The sequence below is a fragment of the Amia ocellicauda genome, chromosome 5 (genome assembly GCF_036373705.1).
Source record: "Amia ocellicauda isolate fAmiCal2 chromosome 5, fAmiCal2.hap1, whole genome shotgun sequence".
NCBI lineage: Eukaryota > Metazoa > Chordata > Actinopteri > Amiiformes > Amiidae > Amia > Amia ocellicauda.
Window position 1 is genome coordinate 10002840 of NC_089854.1, and position 26668 is coordinate 10029507.

Sequence of the window (26668 nt, forward strand, 5' to 3'; positions counted from 1 at the left end):
GGTTTCCCTAATCCATTCCCTTTTCTTCCATTACACTGCAGTTACAAAGCGTTGTTGCAGTTTAAACAGAAGAGAAAGAGCCACGGTGAGCTTTTCGGCGATACTGAATTATAATCCCATTATACACTGACGTTTCACTGTGCCAGAGCCTTGTCTAACACGTTCTGTAATGATTAGATTGAGATGCGATGTGTTTATCGCAGTCCACGAGATTTGTGAAGTGCCTGGAGGCAAAGCATAAGACAGACCTTATAAATATTAATGTTAATAAAAGCAGCTACATCGTAATTATTAATGGTTTATACAGAGGGACACACCACAGTAAAAAAAAACAAAAAAGGCATTAACCACCATGGAAAAGGATGGTGGCATGGATTCATAAGTAACTGAATTTAGTTTTTTTTTTTTTTCCTGCATCACAGCATAGCATTGCAGGTATGAAAAACTGAACTGAACAACTGGTCTTTCTTAACACTCCTGAGTTAATTTACATCTGTCACAACACATCTAAATAAAAGCCGTCAAAACAGAAAACTATGTTAACTGTGTGCTGATGGCTTTCTGAGTCTCGGCTGTGTAAATATGTTATTGCGGGTCAACACCAAATAATGCATAAGCGCAAGAATACAAGGCAGTCCTGGAAGTAAAAGTTCCTACAATGGAGCTACAAGGAGATCTTCAAATGTCTGACCCGCAGTTTCTAAGGTCATTTGGTGTCAACAGCCTTGGCAGCTTGTTCTGCACAAGACCTTCCTGCTCCTCCTTCCACAAATACCACTGCAAAGATGCACAGCTACTCCCCAAAGCTGCAATGCTGGGAATAAGGCTTTCTGCGCACTCGCAAGGACCCCAATTAGCCCTTGCTGGTTGGTACCGCCACTCTTTGCTACGGCACTGGAATGGAAGTAGCATGGAAAAACAAGAAGCTGTCAAAAGCAAGGAAACTCAGCCTGTGTCAGATCCACACAGCAGCGAAGAAAACACCTTGTAGGGAGAGTGGAGAAGTGATATTCTGTTATTTTAGCTGACAAAATTAATCAAACGCAACATCGGTGCTCAGCATTTCCCCTCTGCCGAGTCTCTGGAGGAGTGACAAGAGCTTGCCAGAGGGAGGCGTCCCGTCTCAGGCGAGCAGGACGTCAAGGAGATCTATGAACCAACCCTCTCCCCTCCCGGACTTACATGGATACCCCAAATCCGTCAACTGTCAACCCCCGCGACCCCAACAGCGTGGAGTACGGGCGCCCCCGGGCTTTGTAAAGGGGAGACCCTCATTTATCACTTCACGGGGACAAATTTCAGCTCTGGCCTCCAGGGCCCACGCCTGCTCCCCACAGCCGTCTCATTAGAGAGAGAGAGATGGAGACTGGCCTTAGTCAGCACAGGTTTTCTTTCAATCTCGACTGTAGACAAACCAGAGAGTGTTCACACAGGTAAAGCCAAAGTACAGCACAACGATGCAGTAATGGCTGTCAGCACCGCTCACAAATGGTCCAATCCCTGTACTGTTCCCCCAACATCTTAGGTCAGCTGTCTGTCTCCTCTCTCCCTTTCTCCTCCGTTATGATGACTGTCCCCGTCAACCCCTTCTCTCTGTCCCCATTTCTCTCTCTCTCTCTCGATCTCTCTCTTCCTGTCGGTCTATCTTTACTTTAGGCCTCACTTTCCTCCCAGCCTGCCTCCCTTTCTCTGTCACTTGTCACATCACACAAGGAGCCCTGCTGTGAGAGGACACTTTTTAGACAGTTGTACATGGAGCTACAGTGCTTTCCATTCCCAGGAACGTTGCTGTATCCACTGATAACCACAGCAAAATTAGAGAAGAAACTTGTATTTAGTCAGTACCTGTCCTGCCATATTACAATGAGCATGTAATGATATGTATGTTGCACAACATCAGGCCTTAAAAGGAGCAGTCGGCAACACAGCAGTATCTGGACAAATCAAAAGCAGGCATATTTTAGTTTATTGTGTAGTTGACTAAATTACTGCCTTGCATTAACAATTCAACCTGTATGGATGTGCGTGTGTGCCTGTGTGTGTCTGTGTGTGTGTGTGAGACCTGGAAAAGGACAGCAGTTGTCTTTACACCCACCTGTCTCTCTGACATGACATAGAGGTAGTTTCCATCCAGGGAGAAGGCCATGTCTCGCAGGATGGGGCTCCCGTCCTTGATCACGGCCACCGTCTCATACTGCACACCCCCATGAGGTGGACCGTCCACACGGATCTGTGAGACAGAGACAGAGGCATGCCCAGGTTAGCTTCAATGCGGTCATACTGCTAGAATCAAACCACACGATTCAGCCCATCTTCATTTGCTTGCTAGCAGCAAATCCGCATGATTTAGGGAAGATGTATTTATTTATTTACAAAGGGTAATTTTGTTACAATGCAAACATAAATGTCCTATTCTGTTGTTTCTTTTGTTTGTCTTATTTGTCCCTCAAGTTATTCTGTGAACAGGTAGATTTTCTCTCTTTTTAATCATAGTTTAAACCCTAACAGCTTAAATAAAGAGAAACAGATCCCTTGTCCAGTGTCTTATGGATGAGGCCTAGATGCCATTTTGTTGTGAAGCTCCTTTACAGTGATTAAGGTTTGATATGATAACAAGCTTCAGCCCCCAGGACAAAACAAAAACACAATATTTTCAAGCTATGTTGGATGAATTTATATAAGACTTCAATACAATTAAATTTGTGTAGAAGCTCGACTCCTCACCCGGTAGTGGAGTTAAAATACCTTTTGGTTTGTTAAAAAACAGCTCCCAAGCAGCCCTGTCTGCCAGTGTCTCGTTATGCACTTTGATTTAGTTACTCCTCATTAGCTTGTGCGTCAGTTATTGCCACCCTAATTAGTTTGCGATTACTCAATTTATTTTAATCTGTTCTAGCAGAAGTCACTCTGATTTCATTTAGGTTTTTTTATCCCCCCTCCTGTCTTTCTCTCTCTTTTCTGATGTAATTTAATTTCAAGAGTGGTGGGTTACCAGGGAGGAGTTGTCGACCAAACCATCGCACAAACGCCCCAACCTCCTCTACTCCTCAACTGGCCCACTCGACTCTACAAGGCAGCACTGAAACAAAGCACCTCAGGGTCATTAATGCAGCACCGGGGTTGATTCGAGGTCACATGTCTGTCTGCATGAAAAGGGGAAACCCAAGATCCTCCAGAACAAAAGTGTAAGGATTCAAACCGACGTCCCCAGCTGTAGTCTACATTAAACAGACAATAAATGATGTACAAGCAGCTGATACTATAGAAGATGTCTGTGGCGCTGCTTAATTGTCTAGAGCAAAACAGCCCTGTCAAAACACCCAGATGGCCACTGAACTTTTAAAACAGAATATCTAAGAACAGTCGAGTAAATTAATGACACTGCCGTAGCCTGACGTGAAACGTAATCACATGTGATGTATTCAAAAAACATGTTAACCAGATGCTTACAAATTATGCATTCAGATTCAAAACTCAACCCAGGCCCGATTGTATAAAGCCCCTCAGAGAGCTCTGTCTATGCCGTGATGTTCACAAACTCCAGTTCAGGCACTTCACATGGGATTATTACCCAGTTAAGTTTTTTCCAATAAACTGCCAGGGCTCTTCTGGTTAAGTCATTAACCTAATACAAGACCGCCCTGATTCTTAAAATAAAAACACACACACTCTGCTAGGACCCCCAGAGAGTGTTTAAAGAGCTCCCGCCTCCCGCCTCCCCTTGCCCCCTGCACGAGGGGCCTTCGCAGCCCAGCGCTCTGATTATTGTCTTTGGCGATGACCCTGGGAAGGTTAAAAAGCCACCCTTAAACCCTCTCCTTTGGACGAGTGCACTGGCTTGTAACGTCTTCCCAGTAAGCTGCAATGTCCGGTGCCAATCCCTATATGGTTAATTTAGCCATACAAAGAGGCTAACATACACAAGGATAAAAAAAAAAAAATCACCTTTCCCTTTTTTTCTCTCTATATCGCACCCGCGCCAGATAATGGAATCTACATTAGCAGCGAGGCCCATTAAACAGCCATTACAGACCCAGCTGGCTTTTGAATTAAAGAAAAGTGCATGCAGGGCTACTATGGGGGAGCTTGTCATAAACTAAACTGCAGGCCGGGCCGTGACTGTTTGTCAGGGTAGCAGCTATTTGGCTGCAGGCTCTGCGAAGGAGCGAGGGCCTGTATTCCTTTCTTACAGCACTGCCTCCTGAGCACTTTGTATCAATCACTGTTCAGGCTGCAGCTGAAGATTTCAGTTTTAAAACAAATGGGGTTTGACTTACAGTAGAGGCTCCAATACACAGGAGTACTGAACCTTCCATTTTTTTTTTTTTACTATTTAATTAAAAAAATCCTCAGTGTGTCTTAAACTACTTTATTGGTGCTTGCTGTGTCCATGTTTGACACTATAAAAGCATTAAGAGACCTATTTTTAAACATTCCTCCTATAGTGTTAACACTCCAGTAACTCACAGCTCTTATGAAGAACTGCGGATGCATCTTCTAGTTAATTTTCCCCAATGTGGCCTACTGCACCCAGACTCAATGGAGCTTGAGAAATGTGGATTACTGGACAAAGCAAAGCCTTTTAAGCAGTCCATATAGTTTGTGTGTAAAGCCCGTATAAAAATGCATGCAGAATAGAAACACTGTGTTTTCAAAGTACAATATACCGTCTCTACTGTATCAACAAGAAGAGCTGGGTTTATCATTCTACTATTTCAAGATTACAGAGTAAAGGGATGCTTTTACAAGATATATCCCCGTCATCAAAAATGGAAACTGGAGGCATTCTAAGCAGGACTTGCTTTAAATATCAAGACATTCATTAACAGAGAAGAAACGATATACAAACTTAATGATCAACTATGTACAATGAAATCTGGAAAGCAACATAAATACTGAACCGCAGGTAATAAAATTCAAAGCAAGCCTTTTTTCCCATATCTTGCCTCTATTAGGTGTATTATTATTAATTTTTTAATCTCAGTTTTTTCCCTAAACATGACATACAACATGCTCATACTAATTTTTAAAGGTGGTGGGCACTGGTAATTCACAGAAAAGGTTTAGTTGTTGTACTGGAGGGGCATTTTCAAAATAAAGCGCACCTCTTCGCCCTCCATACACATGCCAAGCAAAGGACTCCCATTGAGGACCCAGCTGAAGCTAGCCTCACCTCTGCCTCACTAAGATTTAAACCCTTTTGGTTCCACTGACCCTAAATTATTCATCCAATCAGGGGAAATGTTGCAACGGTTTGTTTGTCCCCCAGAGAATCCACACACCAAGCTCCTCCATTAAACGACACAAATCTGAAGCCTGCAGATAACACTGATCTTTAACAACCCCCTGCACTGAGACACAGGGCCAATCACAGCCCCCGACACGCAGGGGGGAGGGCCAGCACTTTGCTTTTTTACATCGTTTTACTGCTGTAGTGGAGAGATTACACATAGTAAGAGTGTTTATAGTTGAATATGCAAAATCTGGTGCATCTCTTTTCTAAATAAATAAATCAATCAATCAATCAATAAATTATTAACAAGACAGATTTGATGTTTCGATGATGTCATGAAGAATGCATGCAGTATCATTTGTTAACCAAGGACAATTTCCCTCAAAACGTGCTGTGTAATTTACAGAATTATTTGAAGAGGGGGGAGAAAAGTTGTTGCTACAACTAATCTAGGACAAAGCAGCTCAAATACTTAAACATTTAAAAATATTTCATTTATTTATTTATCATCAAATGTCATCATTAAAATATATCAACAAAACATAATATTAAGGAATGTTGTCTTGAGCAAACTGGATGGTGTTTCTCAAGCAGAAATGAAAGTAGATCCTTGTGGCAGTTCTTTTTTATTTACTTCAAAGGCCTATTTCTTGATAATTGTTTCTGAAAATGCTTTTGTTCAATTAACCAAAAACATTCAAAAAGTCAAACAAAACCTGCTGGGGAACAAGAAGAAAAAACACAAGGGAAGTTGACCTCTTTTGAAGTATGTTGTGTCGTTGTGTAAAAACGCCAAGGGCAAATATTATAGCAAACTTGAAATAAAATCAGCCCAAGGATGCAGCAGCATCAAGGCCAGTCCTCAGATATGTATGGAATGTATTAAATGCCCTTCACATTTTTCGACTGGGTGCCTTCTATTTCAGAGAATGAACCCAAATAAGCGGCAAGACATTTCAGCTGGAAACGGGGGCAGAAGTGACTGATGTGCCACTGTGGTGCCCTCTGTTCACAGCTGGCTTGGCTGGGATTATTCATCTTCTGACCGAGAGGATGTGCCCTAGAACAGGAAGTGAGTGAGTGAGACGCCAGTTGAGAGAGTGAGAAAGTGAACAGTTGAGTGCGTGAAGGAGTGTGCAACTCAGCGAGTGTGTTGGCTTGATGCCATTCCAGAGGGACAGCCTGATAGTCCAGGTTGGGTCACCTGATCATCTCATTTGCAGGAGCTGTGGAAGCTCAGGTTCTGGGTGTCTTTGAGGCGGAGGTTCAATGAAAGAAACAGCAGTAGATATGAGGTACCACTACAAAGGGGGAGGACAGGAAGGATGGTTCCTAGTAAGCTACAGCTACAATGTTCTCTCTCCATGTCCATGCACATAAAACCATGTTGTGTGTGAATATCTGAGGTATATAATTGGTGTTCATTTATTGGAGGAGGATTTGAAAAAGCTTAAAGTAATAGTTAAAGTAAAATAGTTGAGTAAATATGTAAATGGTTGATTATGTATCCCTGGGATGTTGCTACTTAAAGCTAGGGATGAAACCAACAAAACTGTCTATAAAATGTTTCATGTGATTTTCTGAGGGATGCATTTTATTCATCCCTAATTGTACAGGATTTACAGTCACACAATTTTCTTAGGCCTACAGAGGGAGATATTTGCTTTTAGTTTTCTCTCTCATCTATGCAAACTCACAACATTATACTAACCAAGCAAAGTTTAACAAGATGTAAAACATGTGGATAAACCTTAAAAGGGAAAACAAAAAGGCTGTTAAATTTGACCATGTATTTATCTATGTAAGTATTTGTTTCTTTAACATTAAAAATGTATTATTATTATTTTAATGTATTATTAACATTTATTATTAAATATAAACAGCTTCAATGGCATTGAATCAAACTCAGTATTGTTATGCAATTGCTAAAATTAAAACAGTTGTATCTGTGGGTGAGGTTTTACAAAATCAATAGCATGCAGGACGATTTTCTGCCAAGACCAAAGGAGCATCGGGGAGAGGTGACCTTTGACCCTGGTGGCAGACGTGCCATGCTAATCCGATTTACTGGGGATGGAGAAAGATTGCAGCGGGAATTCAAACACCGATCAAACTGCAAAACAAGCTGTTCAATCTAAGCAGCACAGAGGAAGAAATCTGCTCTCACACACTGATACATAGACCAGCATTCAGTGTTGGGCTGAGGGCCTGTTCAGTCTTAGCAACAATGCGGAATGTGCCAACATGATAGCCACTGGATATACAGCCCGTTCAAATGGCCTAGAAACCTCCTAGGATTGACAGAGTAATCTGGCCTCCTCTATCTTCAATCTGCAATAATCCATTTTAACGGTGTTCAATGTTCTAGCGATATTCACTCAATCCTCGTCTTTTATCTTACTGATCCGAAGACTGGATTAGCTGCCATGAAAGCAGATGCTTTCATTTATAGCCCCTGTCACAACACATCAGCAGTGATCTTCATGTGAGAACTGGTTGAGGTCAAGTTTAAAATGCATCCAGGAAAATCTTGGTGCGGCGAATAAGGAAATGATATTGCTGAAGGCTTCATTATGTCCCGAGGGGGATTAAATCTCTGATGTACACAAGTGTGCCCTGCTATACGTTATAGGTTGTCCACATGTACTCACATTCCTGCCATTTGTTCACTGCAATAGAGCTACAGCATGCTGTCCTATGCATTTGAGGATTTGATGGATAGACTCAATCTATGCCCACAAAAGAAAAACTGAGATTTCAATTGGAAGTAATGATGTGCATTTTTTTTTTAACTCGGCATGTCTCACAAAGCAGAAGACTGGGAGGCCTGGCATACATGCATAGCATCTGAGGTTTGACAGGGTTTCTACTGGAAATGAAAAAGCCTCAAGCGAACAGACCAGTTCTGGGGAGGCCGTGATGGCTCCATCAAACCCCCCTTTTCAAAGATAGATGAGGTACAAGCTGCAGATAAATAAAGACCCTCTGAAAACACAGAGAGCCGAGCAGGCCTTGCGCAGAGTGAAAAAGCACACGCTTCAGGGTCAGTCTGCGCCAGGCTTCAGCTCTCGGATAATCGTGTCACCGAGGTAGAAAATTCATCACTGCTGAGGCAGGGAGAAGCAACGCAGCCCCTCTGCCAAAATCCATGGCTGGTAATGATGGCATTTTGTTTCTGCTTCCTAACTGAACACCCATGGATCAATTTAACTGTTAAGAAAAGGACAGTATGTTCCTCCAAAGTTGGTCTGCACTCATTTTCTCTTACTTTCAACCTGTCATTCTGCCATTGTGTTCGTTTTTTTTTTTTTTTTTTTTCGAGTCAGGCTCTTTCCTAATGGACCTCCACCAAAGTTTGAGGAGTTCTCTCCGAAACTGACGCTATCATCATCACAGCGTTTCCTGCCGAGAATGACTGTGCTCAGTCTGCATCAGCTGTGTCCACAAATGTGTTTGATGTGTCATACTTGCCTGCAGCACCGTGCAAGCCATTTTCTTCATCCTGCCCATATATTTTGTAGCAGGCTGTAGGTCACACAAAAATTCACTCCTTCAGCGATGGCAACATAGCAGGAAGTGTCTGATTGACCTAAGCTCATTCAAACTCATAACATCAGCAGTCTGAGTACAAAGAGCTATAAGATACTTTTGGGGTCTTAGGTACAAAATGCCCAGGCAAGAATTAATTACTTTGGTTTTGTTTCTAGCTAAGTTTGGCAGACCTCTGAAACTACCAGAAGTGTATTTAACGTTTGGCAAGGTTTGGACTGTATTATAAGGTATTACAACAGTCAGACTGGAGGCAAGCAGCACAAGGTTCAGTGCTGTCAGTGTGTTGTATTTTAATGAAGTGGAAAAGGATAGGGGCATTGAGATAGGGATGTTCAATACAGCTTTTTCTTCCAACTGCCCAAAAAATAGAGAAATAAATATTTTTGTACGTATTTTCCTGTGAATACCAACTTCTACCTCAGGATTCAGATAGAGACCGTCCCCTTTACTCCTGCCGTCTCTGAACCTAGCATGCACATTCAATTAAAATCCCAGATCTCTAATTAAAGCGGTTACCTGGAGGCCATTGTGTTCTATTTTCAACTTGTCACTTCTAATTCCACACTAGAACACAGAACCCTCTTTTAACTGTTTACAGACGCCAAGCTCTCCATGCGAGTAGCTTCCTGTGACACCAGTTACGGTAGCCCCCCCTCCCTGGCAACACAACCAACAAAGTCAAATTCAAAATGAAAATGCCTTCAGACATGGAGGTACAGTTCTGCAATTTTCTCTAAAAGGAAATAAAAATGATGAGAAACTCAAAGAGCTTCATAGTTTTACGACAATCCCATCGTAAATGATGAAAGTAAGTTTTTCCACCTTGTGTTCTAACAGGGATGTGTAATATTTTATTGACCAAGCTCTTTACAGCAGCACTTTCTTAATGTTATGGCACTGGGCTAGTCGTGGACTAATGCTAGCCATTGTCAATTTAAAGCGATTGCATCTTAACTCTTGTAGGGCTCCTAGAAATGTATTGATTTTCCCTTTCTTTTCTACATTAACCCCTTCTTTGAGAGCACACTCAGCTCCCAGGATACAAATAATAACTTATAAATGCAGTCAGTAACTGGAGAATTTTAACTCTTTTTCCTCCTGGGAACAAACATAAGAGGGTCCCAGAAATTGGGAAAGAAATTGCTTTCTAAATTGAAACTCAGTCACCTCACCTGACTCGCTGACTCATCGACTCAAGACTCCCAGCCACGTGATTCGAGCCCCCCTCCATCTCTCATTAATTTCCTCTTCCCCCACCCAACCTCTTTGCTGAAGTAGACAAACTTCACTTTCCAGGTGAGTACAAAATATTAAATGTATGTTCTATTTATTTATTCCATTTTAAAATAGTTTTCTTGGCACTTTGCTTATAAATAATTATACGTTTATGGAGCATTGGAAAATTTGGGGGGAAAGCCTTTTCTGTGCCAATCTATTGTTTTGTCTTTGGGAAAACTAGATTTAATACATGTGGAATTACTTCAAATGCTGTTTTTCAGTAACGCATCACCCGAACAAAGTAGGACCCTCTTGTATACAGAATCAAAACCTGTGTGAAAGTAATAGCAGCATGCATCTCCGGAAAAAGTAGCCAATAAGCAACTGATTTTTATTAATTTCTGACCGAGATAATGTGTGGCACAACAGGCTCAACTACTAATAATAAGACTGCATTTCCCACTACTATATTTAGACATGACCGGGTGTGTATAAATTCTCCCGGCTACAGATGTGTGGATTAAAAATTACAATGAGATGCAGGATAAAATCTACTGATGCATATCCAAGTGTTCGACATGCGCTCTCCTGGGCAACACCCTCTCCTCGGTGAGACCAAATCCTGTGAGCCTGCCTCCATCGGCTCCTCACACTCAGAAAAGAAAGCGTTAACGTCGACCTGTACAAAGGCTTCCACCGAAACCCACTGAGATCTTGTCAGCTGTTCTCTTTAATAGAAACCAGAGCCAGGGATTAGGAATAGCAAAGAAATCAGACCAGGAATAACCCTAATTAACCAAAACACCCACATCCAGTCTAGCAGCACAATGCGCCTGCTATATTTAGAACTACATTAAAAAGCTGAAACCGAGCCAATTGGATGGATAGCGTCCAAGTGAGTTCAGAGAGCCATGGGGGGACGGGAGGGGGTAACACTGAACTTTGCCTTTTACCACAGATTTTACAATATTAACAATGATAAGGTAGTAAATCAAGCTTTGTAAGGAATGAGTTAAAGAGTTATGTTTTGGCTAATTCAAACCAGGACTAACTTTTTTTTTCTGTTTATGCATTATACTTTTAATGATGATAAAGAAACTCACAATTTCAGGCTGTCTTTAATAAACACTAGAGGCCTTCTCTCGCTCAGTAAGGTGTGGTGAAGGGGGATGGGGGCCAGAAATTGTTTTGACTGTTACCGGATCTTGATAAGATTAAAGGAAGGATTGGGGCTGAGAGAGAGAAAGTTACACTGCAAACCACACTAGAATAAAAAACGTGTCCATGTAGTAAACCTTCATTCAAATCAACCACAAGAACAAACAAGATAAACCATAAAGGCATATAACAAAAAAAATAATAATATATACATATATATTTTAAAAATCTCTTTGTTCATTTCATACATCCTATTGCCTATTCTGCCTGCTGAACCCAGACAGGAAACTTACACCGTACCTACTGCAGATCAAGCCAAGGGCATCAGAGACAGTCAACACGCTTTTGGGCAAAGAGCTGGAGCATGCCAATCAAGAAACAGCGGCCAGGCGGCATGTCAAGGATAAACGATCACTTGTCCTGCTTTTTCTTGGAAACTCTGGAGTGAAGGCGGGGGTGAGCAGTGAGGAATTGCAAGCAGCAGAAGGTGCCGTTCTCCTGCACCTGAAGAGTTGCCCGCTGGAGGCACACGACTCTAGCTGTAAATATTTAATGGCCCGTTCCAAAGATAATCACAGGAAACAATGCCCTGCAGACCTGGCACCTCTCCCACAAATCCACACAATGGAGACAAACTCCACAAGTGCACAGTCCATTACAGCACACAAAAACCCTATTGACAGCACACACTCAATAAAGAACACATATAGGCTTTCCTATTTAATTAGGTTTTCATCTGCTGAGTTCTTATTTTATTTTTAAGTGGTGCAATGCCATGAAAAGTTTTCACGTCTACCTTTAAACCAATCACAAGAGCAACGATGGATGGGATAATTAACTTTGTACTGCAAGTGCACTTGACCCACATGGTAAAGACATTTTAACCTAATGGTGAAGACAAATCATAATGGCCTGCAAGAATGATGTGGGCTCCCAGATTCTGGGTTTTGTGCTTGGGTCCAATACTGGGGACTACAGCAGGAGGTCACTGGACAAATAAAAACAAATGTATACCATCTGCGTATGAAAAATCCTTCTCAACTATTGTTGCCATACACAAGGCTAGAGTTTTCATAACGATCATTTTAAAATAAAAATAAAATCCTTGTTCTCTCTACTGTCAAGTTACTGTACAACAGCTTTTGATTACAGTGCTACAGGGAGGAAAAGAACATGAAAAGCTAATTACATTCAGGCCACATGCTGACAGATAAGGATTTACCAGGTCAAACAAAACAAAACCATAGATAGCCACCTAGTCAGAGGGGCACAGTAGCAAACCGTCTACGGAACCGCAAATACAAGAACACCAGGGTCACATTTCTATTCGGAGAGAGAGGGGGGAAAAAAAAAACAGAATAGAAACTAATTTCAAGATAATCTTGAATTCCCCTTAGTGTCCGTCAATACGGAGGGATTACAGAGTCAAAGATCCAGCGGTAATCACAGAAGGAGATCGAGGGAATTAACCTTGCCGACTTGGCCTACATTCCTCTGCAGGCTGCTCCTGTCTGTATGTCCCCCAGTCCCTGGCACTGAAACCAAGCCTGTTATAGGCCCATTGTCTCTGCAGCAGCCTGAGGAACTGGAAAAGGAGACTTGGCCAGTAGCTGTAGGGTCAGACAATGGTGCGCGACAGACTGCCAAGAATGGGTGCATTCCAACCACTTCCCTGTTCCTTTCCCCCTATTTCGAAGATTTAGCCATACAGTTGGAATAAGAAAAGAAACCTATGCCACCTGCTATTCTTTTTTTTCTTCCTCCGCTCCTCCTCAGCTTTAACAACTGCTTTTTCTGAAGCCAAGACACATTCCTACCATAAAAACTGCATCAGAATGCAACCTTTTGAGATTTTATGACCTGGAATCCCAACCGTTGGGGACGACACCATCACAAAATCAAAGTCCCAGAAGGAGCTGCGAACACCTGTCTGTCCTTTTCACAAACACCCCGCCTCTCTTTCACTCTCCCTCCCATCGCTTGGCCGGCGCAGGGCGTGAGTGTGGAGGGGCTCATTAGGAGCAACGGAAATCAATACTCTCTGCATTACCAGAGTGCCAAACTCATCTCAGTCCAGTCACGGAGTCCTTAGATCTCAGTCCTCGAGTGGCCCGCGGTGTTAATGGAGGGTAACAGGAGACCCTGGGCTGGATCGATCTGCATGCGTTCTGCACACACCAAAAGTAAATAAAATTTAAATACAACTGGAGAATTAAACGGACGCGCAGCATAGTAGTTTGATCCATTTCAGCACTTACATAAACCTACAGAAGCGACCGGATATTAATGGTTTGTTACCAGGTTGAGTGGATTTGCTCCGATCAGTCAAAAAGCTGATGACATATCAAAGGTGAACTTATTAAATATATAGCAAACAGGCGTGTATTGTAAATGTATTTAGTATATAATATACATATATAGTAAGGCTGGATGAGAATGGCAGTCTGGAATATTAACGTCAGACAAGCGTGTTTCAGTACTGCCGCTTTCCTTCTCATCTTCCTGTTTGTAGTCAGACAAAAGCTAATTGGAAAAATAACTGAGTTTATTCTGTGAAAGAACCGACATTTTTTCAAACACAGACTTTAACTGACCACTTAGAACTTTAGATCAAATAATACAACGAAAAAAGACAGAAGGGGAAATAAACTGAGCATTGGGAGTTCTGAGTTTAACATCTATTTTCTACATTCAAATCATCCTCCAGATTTACACAGAAAAAACACATCTTTAGGGCATAACTTAAAAGACAAATACTACATTGCACAGAGACTGTTCTTTTTTCATAGGACTTGCGATTCTTAAATCACATCAGTCAAAAAGTACAAAGCCGCTTTTTAGTTCCCTGAAATACGTTTTTTATTTTATTAAATCTAAATGTATGCTGCCAGACAACACCTTGTGAGGCTGGCTATTCATAGGAGGTAATTCTAATGTACCTCGCTATGCAAATGAGGATCTAATTAATTAAGTATTGTTCTTCAGAGGAAAGGTTTCATTTGTCATTTGGCACAGGCTGGGTTTATGCCATGTGCTGTCAGTGGCCACCAACCCCAAGGATATCCAAAGTTTTAAGACGAGCACGAACTGAGAGAATGAGACATTTTTAATTAAATCAGTACACAAAGGTAAACAGATCCACAGCACTTTTGACTGGATGTAAGCTTTTCAGAACACAGTGTGTAAACTTAAACAGAAATACATTACAATTCCCTGTACTGTAAGGTGCACAGGGGTACACAATAGACTTCCATGCTTAATTTACAAAGGTAACTGGTGAGTTTGTGTGAACTGGGCTATACCCAATCATGGAATCTGACTGAGCTTCAGTATTGTACGACAACCCAAAGGTTTCTTTAAACACAGAGAATGCTGGATTGTCTGGCACTGGGCTAGTTGTAACCCATTACATTTCCAGGGTGTCAAATTGAGTCTACACTGACAGAGGTGTCAACTTGTTGGTGACTGGTTTATTTATTTATCTTCTACAAATTAAAAGCAGCCCTGGATATTGATAAGTGTGTGTGTGTGTGTGTGTGTGTGTGTGTGTGTGTGTGTGTGTGTGTGTGTGTGTGTGTGTGTGTGTGTGTGTGTGTGTTGGGTGGCACCAAAATGTACCGCTGACCGGTGGAGACAGAGGAATCTCTAGTTACATTGGTGTGTGTGTGTGTGTGTCTGTCTGTCTGTGAGATCAATCGTGCAAGTCTGTGGGTGTTGGTGTCGGTGCGCAGGTTAAGAGCACAAGTGCATGCGTCTATAACTGGTAAGAGAAGTGCACTAGTAATATGCATAACACTTGCTTTTCCCTCTTTTATTATTCAGAAAGGTGTACATAAAACAAACAGAGGTATTTAGCATCTGAATTATTTGATTTCCGAAATACTAAATTGTTGCCAAATTGAGTAAAACGACTCATTTCAACATCTGTTAATTAATTACTTGTTTTATCTTAACTTCTACATTTACTCTGAACAGTGAGTACTCACAAGACAATACAGCAGATGGGCTATGAGACGGTATGCAATTGCTGTGCTCTAACCCCCATTGAGAGCATTTCTGTTGTAGGAATTAAGGATTAACCTACAGATTTTAAAGAAAGTAAAAAGTTTGTCTCTTTTTGTTCATTTTGGTTTTCTTTTTTTGTGGCTTTTCCAGCACAAATGGTGGAATCCCTCCTTGAATCTTTTGTTTACAGCTGAGCTACTAAACGGTGCCATCTTCTGCTCAGGCAAGCAGTGCTTTGCTGCACAGCGTACAAAGACAGATGCCCGGAGACAGAATATTTTTTCACAGTGAATATTTCCCCTTGCACACAGACTCATGATTCAAAATGCATGTCCTGAAACCTCACACTGGGAAGCTTGAAAGGGCTCAAGTATGCAGAATACATGAGCAGTATTCTTTACGGGGAGGGCGGATGAATGGCTTGGGTGAAAGTGTGCACACGCATTTGTGTGTGTGCGTGTGTGTCGGTGCACTATTGTGTGTGCTCACAGATGTTCGTCTGCCGAATCCGACTCTGCAGGCATCATCCAGCTCGGGGACGGTGTCTAATGCTTGCTCACAGATGAGAGGTTTCGAAAGAGAGCCTGCTCAAGCATGGCATCAATCTTATTACAGGATTTAATGCTTCTCTTTCTTTTCTGAAACAAGTATTACAGCCCTATAAAGCATGCTAATACAATGACACAAATGCACACGGTATTAAATGTCAGCCATACATTATCAGGCCCACAGTTATTTGTTCATTCCCAATACAGAGACAAGGGGAAAGCGCACAAGCACTCACACATACACTCTTATACACACAGGCACACAAATCTATTGAATTCAATTACCTTTTAAAGGAAAATAAAACATTTGAAGATAGAAGCCTAAAGATCAGTAGAGCAGGGATTGTGAAATCGGTAATTAAAAACAAAGAGCATTCATTTCACACCCACACTGTAACATTGTTAAATAGAAGTACAAAAATAATTAATTGCAGTTATTGATATTGCTTCTGAATCAGTGTGATAATTACAAAAAACACTATGTCTCTTTCTGAACTCAAATATCCACGCTTTTTCTATAGATGTTACCGTACTATTCAATGTAAACAGTCTCTGACAGCCACAAACCATTTATAAAAGGGTTACTAGACAATATATGAAATTAACAAGATTTACATTTTCTTCCCTAACACTAGTTCAATGTGCTCCTGCAGTACAGTATATGTCCTGTGGTATCCCCTGGTTTCAGTACAGCAAACTGGACTAAAATGCTGTAAAACTGTGGTAAAGATTAGTAGTCTCATAAATACAAGACATGCAAAACAATTAATCAAAATACATGCCATAGAGAATTACCAATTTTAAAATGTAAACCTATATAAATGCACAAATACAGCTCTGGACCACTGCAATTTTTTCTTAAATCAGCATCTCTACATGTATGGCAGCCATTCCATTCATATTCTTATTTGGAATTCGGGAGAAATGTTATCAGTAGTTTATAGACTAAAACAAAATTGTTCATTTTACCCAAACACATACCTATAAATAGTAAAACCAGAGAAACTGATCATTTTGCAGTGGTCTCAATTTGTTCCAGAGCTGTATATATAAACCATTTCTGATAATACAGTCACATAAATACATACATAATCTATCTATAATATGTTTTTAACACTCTGCTGTTCGGACCAACATTGAAAAACAAGTCAAGTGGCATCAGAGCTCCTGTCCCATTTCAGTGGGCTTGTGTCACTCCGATCTGGCACTGAATCAGTAACCGTGATCACAGGACGAGTAGTTGTGCTGCTGACGATGATTTGGGCTTACAGGATACCACTGCACACACGTGCCCGATGGTGAGAGACACCACGGCTGGGAAGCCCTTGCAAAAGACGACAGAGCTCAGCCGCGGCCGACAGGGAGCCAGGCGCATATTTCTTTCATCACCTATTTTAAAGCAAGAAAAGCTGGAAGGGGAAATCAAGCTTCAGTGCTGGGGCAGGAAGGAAATTCCTAGACCGTGAGAGTGAGCGGTCAGAGGGCGCCGTGCCAGAGACCAGGAGACTCTCAGGAGATCGAGGGCAAATGCACTTCTACCTTCAGCCCCCCCGGAGGGCACTAGTGGCACTGCAGCACAGACGGAGCCTGCTGCTGCCCACCTGGTGCTGCTACTGTTGTTGAGCGGCTTGTGTTCCAATGCTAGGGTCATGCAGACAATACTGGGATGCAGACAGAGCCGATACGCTGGGCTCAAGACTTCCCCCACAGTGTTGAGCAAAGCTTTACTGTGAAGTCATTCATTCCACCCTTCAAAATACATGATTCTTAATATCGCATCAATAAAGGAGGCCCCAGACATATTTGCTGGTACAGAATAGTGTATCAGAATATTACAAATCAAAGACAGTAACACAATCTGCAGTGAACAGCACCTAGGCATTCATCTGCTCCATTTACTTGGTGGCACAAATCCAGCTGAAACAGGATGGCAACGGGAATGAAACAGGACACATGGACGTCTCTTACTCAGTATTGATTCAGTCAAGATATCCGTGTGTGGTTTTTTTTTTTTACGGTCAGAAGCACATGGACCATTTTATCGTTTGCATCCTACCTCTGCTCATTTGCCATTCAACCCATTTTCTGTTTATCTTATTTTTTCTAGACAAAAAAACAGCCAAATTAATTCAGAGATGACCTTCAAATTGTGTTCGAATTACATCTATTTTTTCTTTACCCCATGAATTTGCTTTGATTCCCCGATTCTTTCTTATGGGAAAAGTAAAATAAAAAGCGAAGGTCTCTGACACAACCTGAAGAAGTGGCAGCTGCAGCAGGAATCACAGAGGAAGAGAAAGAGAAGAAAGTGCGAGAGGTGAGAAGGAGGGACCAAAAGGTGGAGGGAGAGGAGAAAGAGAGAGAGAGGAGGAGACTAGGAAAATGAAGAGGGCTGCACAGAGCAATAACCCTAGCAGTGGGCAGTGCAGACTACACGGTATAAGAGGAGAGGCCCACATGGTCCTGTAGCTGCCACTAATTGTTTTTCTGCCGCCCCCCCTCGTCCCCTTTGCAGATATTAAAGATGACTGTGGCGAGGCTTTGCCGACAGACACTTCTGTACCAGATATCTAGGGCAGCACCATTAGGATATTAGTGCCGGTCAGCGCGCGTCAGTGTGCACTATTCTAGCACAGGAGCCGCAGAGCAAGGGAGCCCCCGCTGAGCACCTGATTGGTCCGTGCTCGGCGGATCAGAAAGCAAGCAGGAAACGCGGCATCACTAACCTCGTCTGTCACAACCCCTCGAGGGTGGGGGGGCGGGCGGGGTTGTGTGGTCGTGAGGGTAGCGCCATTGAGGGACAGACCAACACTACCACTCAACCTCCCCCCCGCCAGTCACCACCCACAATGCCCCTTGTCCGTCCAATCCACGGCATCAGGGAAAGCCTTGCATAATAACTAACAAATAAAATAAGCAGCCTCCTGCCATCCATGCCCTGACTCCTGCTTTCATTGTCTCCTGCACGCAGAATTGCGGACAACCTTTTCTTCCTGGATAGTGATGTGTAACACACTTCCCAAGACGCCCTGGGTGCCCTCTGTTTGTTTGGGGTTTTGTTTTCTTCTTCTCTTTTTAGTTTTAGTTCCACCTAAAAACACATGATCTCTAAAGCGTTTGCTGGTGAGGTCATGTCTGGGTTGCATGGGGTTTTGCGATGGTGGTTTTGCCGTCTTTTTAGTCCAGGCATGTTTTGAACAGTATGCAATTAGAAAATCCATCTCACTGCAAGACTGAACACACTCTCATACTAAGTTCAAATTTACCATCACTGGCTCTCATTGTTGTCTATTTTTGTATTCCCGGAAAAATTGTCATAAAAACTTGGTTAATTGGCATATGCAGACCACATATTGTTTTTGAAAAAAACAACAAAACAATACTGTTAAACAACCTCTATAGGAGGAAAAAACTCACAGCATGCTATCGAGGGGAAAAAATGATGGATTGAGGGCTTGTTTATATTATACCTCTGCTGTTGCAGTGGGATGCTGTGCATGTCTTTCACACAGGTAGGCATTTTTTAGGGTTTCAAAACAGCTGAGACACAAAACCATTCAGAAGCCTTTACATGCAAATATGCGTATTTGTTGCCAGCTTCCATTCCCTGCTTTTCATAGGCAAAACCACAGGCCGATCAGAACTGCTTTAAATTTCTAAACGAGCAGCAATCTGTGATCGAAATTCAGCTCCGGGATTCTGATTTCCTGACAAACACTGCCTTTCCTTTCATTTAAAACATAACCTGCCCCCAAACCCCTCTCTACCCTCTCCTTTTCTTCTCCTCCTCCTCATCTAATGGCCACACGGGTCTGCAGGCCAAAACAAACCCAGAGAGGGGCTTTAGAGTGACAGGGGAATAATTCACATGGAATTGGTCTAATCCGTCTGCTCTTAATTTTCCTAACCACTGCTTTCTGGTTAAACCCTTTTGTTCTCTAACAATATGCCCCCTATAACCGTGTGCATATGTAGAGATGTTCTGCTAGCTAACGGCATTAACACAAATAGTGTTGGCAACTTTGCTTTGCTTCGTTTCATCCTGCAAGTTTCTGTCTGAATTATTTGTTGCTTTCTGTGAAGAGACAGATAGGATAGCTGCGGAGAACGGACAGAATTGGAAACAGAGCTAAACCCCCCCACCCCCGCCTACCTGCCCACTTCCACATCCTCCCAAAAGGAGAATAAAGCTGGGAAAGTATCAAAGCAGCTCAAGCATAGACTAATTTGATTCAGGCGTAAACATAAAGGCAACAGCAGTTAAATGCTACTTTTATTGAACCTAATTGAAATCAAGACATTCCTCCAAACTTCCTCCTTAGCGCTGCAATAATTCAGCCACAGGGCACCTCAGCAACAAACTCCTGGAAGTTCGGTTACTATGTTCACTTGCAAACGCTGGATGAAGCAAATAGAAAATAATAATAAAAAAAAAAATCCCCAAAAAAGGTTTTTAAACCTCGGGGTCTGCAGTAATAGTGCTGCTCTTGTTTGTGTGTAGAAGAAGAAGAAACCGTCTCGAGATCAATGCAGTGCGTGAAAATCCCAAGTGGTGTCGTATTATAAAAAAACAAAAGCCTACTCTGAACCGTTACGCACCGTAACTCAATCTCAGGGTTTCAGTGCCTTACAAGTGTTCGTCTGCTGCACGGCGTATCCCAGCAGAGCCACTGGACTGTGTTACAGCAGCTGTTGAGCACAGCTATATATGAGCCTTCTGTAAATGTGTATTTATACCTGGGGTCTGACGGGGGCTTTTATTACAACCTGTTTCCAGTCCAGCGTGAATCCAGTGTGACGCCCTGCAGTAAATGCTGAGTAATTCACAGAGGTAAAAGTTGGCTCCACAGAGCAGGTGTGGTAGAAGCTGATTAGCATTTTTGAACCACTGACCTCCTATTTTATTTGAGCACAAAAAGAACCCGAGAAAGAAAGAGAAAAAGGCAGAGACAGACAGAAAGTCCAGCTGACAGGCTGACTGATGGGCTGCCTGCCTCCCTGCCAAGCTGAAGTCTGCCATTACAGAATAAGAAACAAAATATCCCTCTATTCATTTTTTCTTCACCGGCCAATGGATATGAGGTTCTCTCCGAACACTCCTAATCTAGGGAAACTGTCTCTTTTGTAACCTTTCTACCCTGTGCGTGTGTTTGGGGGGGAACCTGAGTGACGCTGCTTCCTGTCACACTTCCCTGGCCATTTCCTCTTTTCTCCGGTGTCGCTTTATTTGAACTCAACATGGAAAAAATGACACCATGTGAGGGAAAATGTACAATTGAATTATTCTTCAAATTATCTGGTATTTCCCCCACTCAGTATCCAGCCTGTCCGCTTTCTTCTACTTTATATGTGCGAGTAAGTGGTGAATAAAGGAACAAACAGGACATTTTAAGCTAATATCTAGATTTGCGAAGGCTATGGTAATCTTTGAAGTAAATCAAATGCATACAAAAACTACTTTCTGTAATGGTCTTGTTTTTTTGTTCTCAAAGCCCCAAATCTAAATCACTGCTCTGGAGTATTTACAGGATGTATTAAACATTATCCACTAAAACAAACCAGCACGGGAAGTTGTGCTCTGGTTAGGGCTGCACTTAACGTTGTCCTTATGCCAAGAGAGAGAGAGGAGTCAGCAGAGGGATAGACAAGGTTCAGTAACTGTTCTTTACCCACCCACTCCTGCAAGTTCTGCCTGCTGATTGCCAAGCTAGGCCGGGACCGGTTCTGTTAGTAGTGTGATAGCCCGGGAACAATTAGTCTATTTCCTGGTATGATGCATACATTGTATATAACGCGCCAGAAGGCTTGTGAGTGTCGGCACAACGCCCAGCAGGATCATGACACACCTCTGACACACAAGTGTGTAACATTAGTTTATTATACATCAGCGGAAGGATCTCCAAGTCATCTGGTATGACTACTTCATGCTAATACAAGCATGAATTGAGCAGAATGAGAAGACAGGTGCTGATGTTTCCATTCCTAACTTTAAACTCGCTTTAAACATGAGTTCCATGTTATATTTAAATACATACAAATATATACAGTATATATATATTTTTTCAAATGCATTTGTTGACTCACTGCTGGACGAAGGCTTCACTATATATATATTTATTTTTTATCTGAAGTATACTGCCGCAATAAAAAGAAAATGAGAGCAATCCTTTTTCACTCCTTCGGTGAATTGTGTCTGGGGAGGTGATTGAATTGCCTTTCCTAGGGGCAGGATCGTTCCTCCAGGACTGTCTGGTTTATTTATGTCCCCCAGTTTGTGAGAAAGGTGTGAATGGGGGTTATTAATAGGAATCAGTGGGGTAGTTCACCTAGAAGATGTGGCTTTAATTGGAGTGTGGTGTCTGTGGGGGTCTGCGAGTCTGTTCCCAGCCGCAGGAGGCATCAATGCAGCAAAAATCAGAGTCTCCGTCCCACCGAGCAGCCTCACTCACAAAATCGGCCTGGCCTGGCCAGGAGATGCACAATTAATAAAGGGTCCTGCACTGGAGTGTTATTTCTTCTAGGTAGAGCTTCTTTTGTGAAATCCTTATTTTAAGTACTTAGAAGACGGTGGCTGGCCACTTTCTAAATCTCACAAACCCTACAGAGTTGGAAATAAGCTGCAAAACACTGCAATACCACCATCCCTGCACACCTAGGTCAATTTTGTATGGGAGGGAACAAAAAAGATTTAAAATATTACATAAGATAACAGATGTGATTGCTATGGAAATGTAATCAGCAGCTAAATGTGGGTATACATTTACTGACAGAAAAAACACACAAAATAATCCTGATTAACTGCACTGATTTTACCGAGTCTGTGATTTTACTGTCCCCAGAATTCAGTGACTGTGCAGAGAGCCTGTTAATTGTGGCCTGCAGGGGTGAGATATTATGGCCTGTAACAGGAAGAGAGACAGCGCGCTCCTGGTTCCTATTTTCCAGGGCTGAGCGAGCAGGCAGGGAGGCAGCGGGCCAGACAGTCAGGGAGACAGACAGGCACTGGCCTGGAAAGAGAAGTGCCCCCCTGCCCCTCTCGCCAGGCCCCACTTGCTGACCTCTGCCCCGGCACAATGTTATTAGTGCCTCTCTCATCCCCTCCAAGTCAAAGCCATCAGAGCAAAGGCCAAGACGATCCTCCGCCCCCTCCGACCTATTATAGCGACACTGCCCCCCAGTCAGGCAGACACAGGCCTGTAATTCAGTTGGCTCTCCTTTATTTTTAATTAATTTCTTGGATGATTTATTTCATTTTATTCATTGTTTTCATTACAACCGCATGATTGCTGTTGGTGCTTATTTCAGAATGTTTGGAATGAAATGAATAACCCTTTTTCTCCAATCATAAAATCATCAGTGGGGAAAAAAAACAAAACCATTGAGATTCAACTTAGCACAGGTGCTTTAAAATGAAGTCTTATAAAACAAGACGTCAATAAAAATGAAACTCCTTAATGGGTCGCTCTGGTAATGCCGAGTCCTTAGTCAAAGACAGCACATAAAAGGCTGCTCCTTCCATAATTCAATAACGCTAATCCGGAGTGAAGGGGTAATGAACCAGCCGCTGTCTGAGCGGAACTAACCGGGATCGCAGCCTTGCAGGGACGGGGGAGCGGGCCCAGCTGACGACCTGCCCGCAGCGCCAATATCAATGGGTGGCGGCGGTCAAAGGGGCTGCAGTGGGAAAGGGGAACAGGGAGTCCAGCTGGCCCGTCAGCCCGGTGAATTACTGCCCCTCGCTGTGGTGTCGCAATAAAAACACCGGCAGTTTGTCACATTGCCACAGGCGAATGTGTGTGTGTGCGGTGGGAGGGGGGGGGTCCATTGATCAAGTGATGCCGAGTCAATCAGCCGTGTGGCTAATGCACCGTGACACGAGACACCGAGAACCCAATCCTCAGAATAACCTCCAGCTGCCCCACCCCCATCTCTCTGCTCGCTTGTCGTCTCCTTACAGACCCGACAAGGCAAGATGCATCTGCTCCAGCCAGTTTTTTAGGTCAAAATCGGATATCCCCCCTTGCAGCGTGTCTCTCCCCGCTCTCTCGTATTAATGATGCCTGATTAGTGCCACGGTTTATTACGCTGCTGAACTGCCCTTTCTCCCATTGTATAATTGTTTTTGTTTATTGTGTGGTCTTATACACACACACAAAACACATGTATATATGGATATATAAACTCACAAAACGTTATATTATAATATTTTAACTTCTGTGTTACTATAATTATGTTTATAATTCTTTAGAACTGCACATAATTGGACCAGTCTGGCTCTTCTGTGGCGTTCTGTGGAAGGCGTGTGCCCTGCCATTGTATGCTTTTAAGAATAATATAGATGCCCTACTATATAAAGCTTTAGAATCAAACCCCATTCTATCTGCTGACGCACAGTAAGACCATTTCGATGTGAAGGCACAGGAAGGTTGAATGTTACTGGACACAAGCGGGTGAACAGGAAGTGCCCAGTTGTGATAGACAGGCTTTATGTTTTCTTTTATATTTGTATTGTTAGATTTTAATCCAAAAAATCTGAGACTTTTATGATGTTCTAAAGCCAACCAACGTCTCGTATAGTGCAGTTCATTAAAATGAAACGGATAATAGTCAGCAGAGAGAATAAAAGAGAGAGACACTTGAATTACGATTGGCTGAGGTCGATGCAGGTTCAATCCAACCCTTTAAAACAAACAGAGAGAGAGCTCCTAGTGAACGTAGGAAGGAAAGCACGGCTTTAAAGTGCGAGCTCATTGTTCATCACAAGGGCCCATTGTCATGAAACGAGGAGTGCTCTGAAATTCCTGGTTTTCTAGTTGACTCAACACCTGACATCCTGTTTCAGCTCAGCCCTGGAGCCTGCGCAGGGAGGGCGCTGGAGGCAGGGCTGGGGGATCTGAAACCACGTCCATAGGAACTCAGCATGGCAAAAAAAGAAGACGTGCATTTTGATTACACCATCATTTCCCCAGCCTCTGTGATAGATGAGCAGCGACACCAGGAAGGGCCTGACAGATCCGTGGCAGCGTGTGCCGGAGGAATTGAGAGTGAGAAGATGTTAATGAGACTTAATAAATAAAATAAATATATGTAGAGGAGATTAAACTGGAGGAATCCTGGCTACTTATCTTTCCCCGTCCTCTTAACCCTGTCCGAGGACCTAAACAGGAATGTTTCATCAGACCAGGAAATCTGAAAACACGCAAGCCAACAGAAATATAGAAATGTGTATTTTCACCATGACTTTGACTGACAAATTTCTAAATTAGCGGACCAGAATATTGTAGCAGAGTTTTAGAAAGGGATGGAAAAGAATATGAGTTTTGCCTGCAGGGTCAGTTTCATAATATATAAAATCGGTGACAGTTTTCCTTTTTAATCTTTCAGAGAGATTACAGCGTCAGCCAAAACCCACATATTTGCACCATTAGCCTTCTTCCTCTCTGGCACGGGCTGAAGTTAGCCTAAGGAAACTGGTAATCACGAGTCACGGCCAGGCAGAGCTGTTTTCCATCTCGATTTTTGGGAGAGAATGGGACTTTTCAAGGTACGTGCATTCCATATATAGAAACCAGTCCCCTGCCTCTTTCTTTAGGGAGCAAGACGTCAAACAACATAATCATGGGTGGGTGATACCAGACACATCACTCCAGTAGGTGTTCAACACAGTGAGGCTTTCAATTTCGAATTCCTCTCTTAAGTGCCCTCTGCGCGTTTTCACTTGACTTTTACTAATGTGCCAGGTAGCACGTGAAGCCAGTGTGCTCCTGAAACCGTTGAGGCAATATCCAGGGTTAACGTTACAACAAGTCGAGGGATTTATATGACGGCAGAGTATCTGCATTCTATTAGGTTCTCGAAAGAGACAGATCATTATATGCCATTAGCCTATATATTAATTCAGGTATGGATTTAATCAAAAAAGAGGCTGCTGCCGTAGTCATCTCCAAGTCCATTATCTGCGGTTCACACAAGACAAGGTGACACACGAAGTAACTGAAGGTCAGGATAGGGACGTGTTTAAAGCTGTCTAGTGGGATAGTGTGGAGATATCACAGGCCACACTGAGGCTGAAGTGGAGCATACCTAAAAAAAAAAAGTATCTTCAATGTCCCTGCATTGTGGACAGAATGGAAAACCCCTTCAGCTGTACTACAATATAAACATCCTCAGAGTTTCTTGTATATAAAATGATGGTGTTTATAAAAATACCATTTTGATTAAATTACATGAAGCAAAAATATTAATATTCAGTCTATTTATTTTTAAGTAACTTATTATGCAGTCTTTTACCTGGCTTTAAAATAGAAGGCCAAACAGTCCCCCCATATCGCCTGAAGACCTGGTTTTAAGAGCAAACGGACGGAGTCAGACGGTGACTTTGCAGGCGCATTAGCAGGATAAACAGGATGTGCCTTTGACCTGGAGCGACAGCACGAAACCAAGAGGGGAGCTGAGTGGGGAAGAGACCAAATCTAGCCCCGGGGCACAAGGCCTAAACAAAAAGCACTAGGATTCACCATCACCAAATTACTCATCACAGGCAGACAGGGGGTAAAAAAATAACAATGACCCTTTTGCCTTTCCCTACAACAGCAAGAATTTAATTGCCAATAAGTGAATTCTTAAGCCTGTGGTTGCTGAGACATCTCTATTCAGCACCTAATTAGGTTTTAAGGCAGAGGAGTACTAGTCCTGGCTTGTGTGACAGTGTACACAGAGCAGTTCTGGGGCCTTGAAAGAAAGCACCGATGAATATGATTGACCGCAGAGGCAATCTAACAGCTTGAATAGATGGAAATGCATGTAAGAGCAGAGTTGGGTTAAACCTCCTGAACAAAAAGTAACTTTCTACAGTAAATCACTGCTGATGAGATCGTATTCTTAAGTTTTTCCAGCCCTAACCACTGCCTCCCACACTGCAACCCAGCATAACCACTAAACTGCTAATAACCTT

The 26668-nt window shown here is 42.6% G+C and overlaps 1 protein-coding gene across 3 annotated transcripts in view; it reads right to left on the reverse strand.

Annotated features, from left to right (window-relative positions):
• Positions 1–26668, reverse strand: part of plxna2 (plexin A2) — a 190834-nt gene that overhangs the window by 108338 nt on the left and 55828 nt on the right. For all 3 annotated transcript variants that reach the window (XM_066703643.1, XM_066703642.1, XM_066703641.1), the window contains one exon: positions 2096–2230. In XM_066703643.1, the coding sequence (XP_066559740.1) occupies positions 2096–2230 (135 nt within the window). The remainder of the gene's footprint in view (positions 1–2095; positions 2231–26668) is intronic.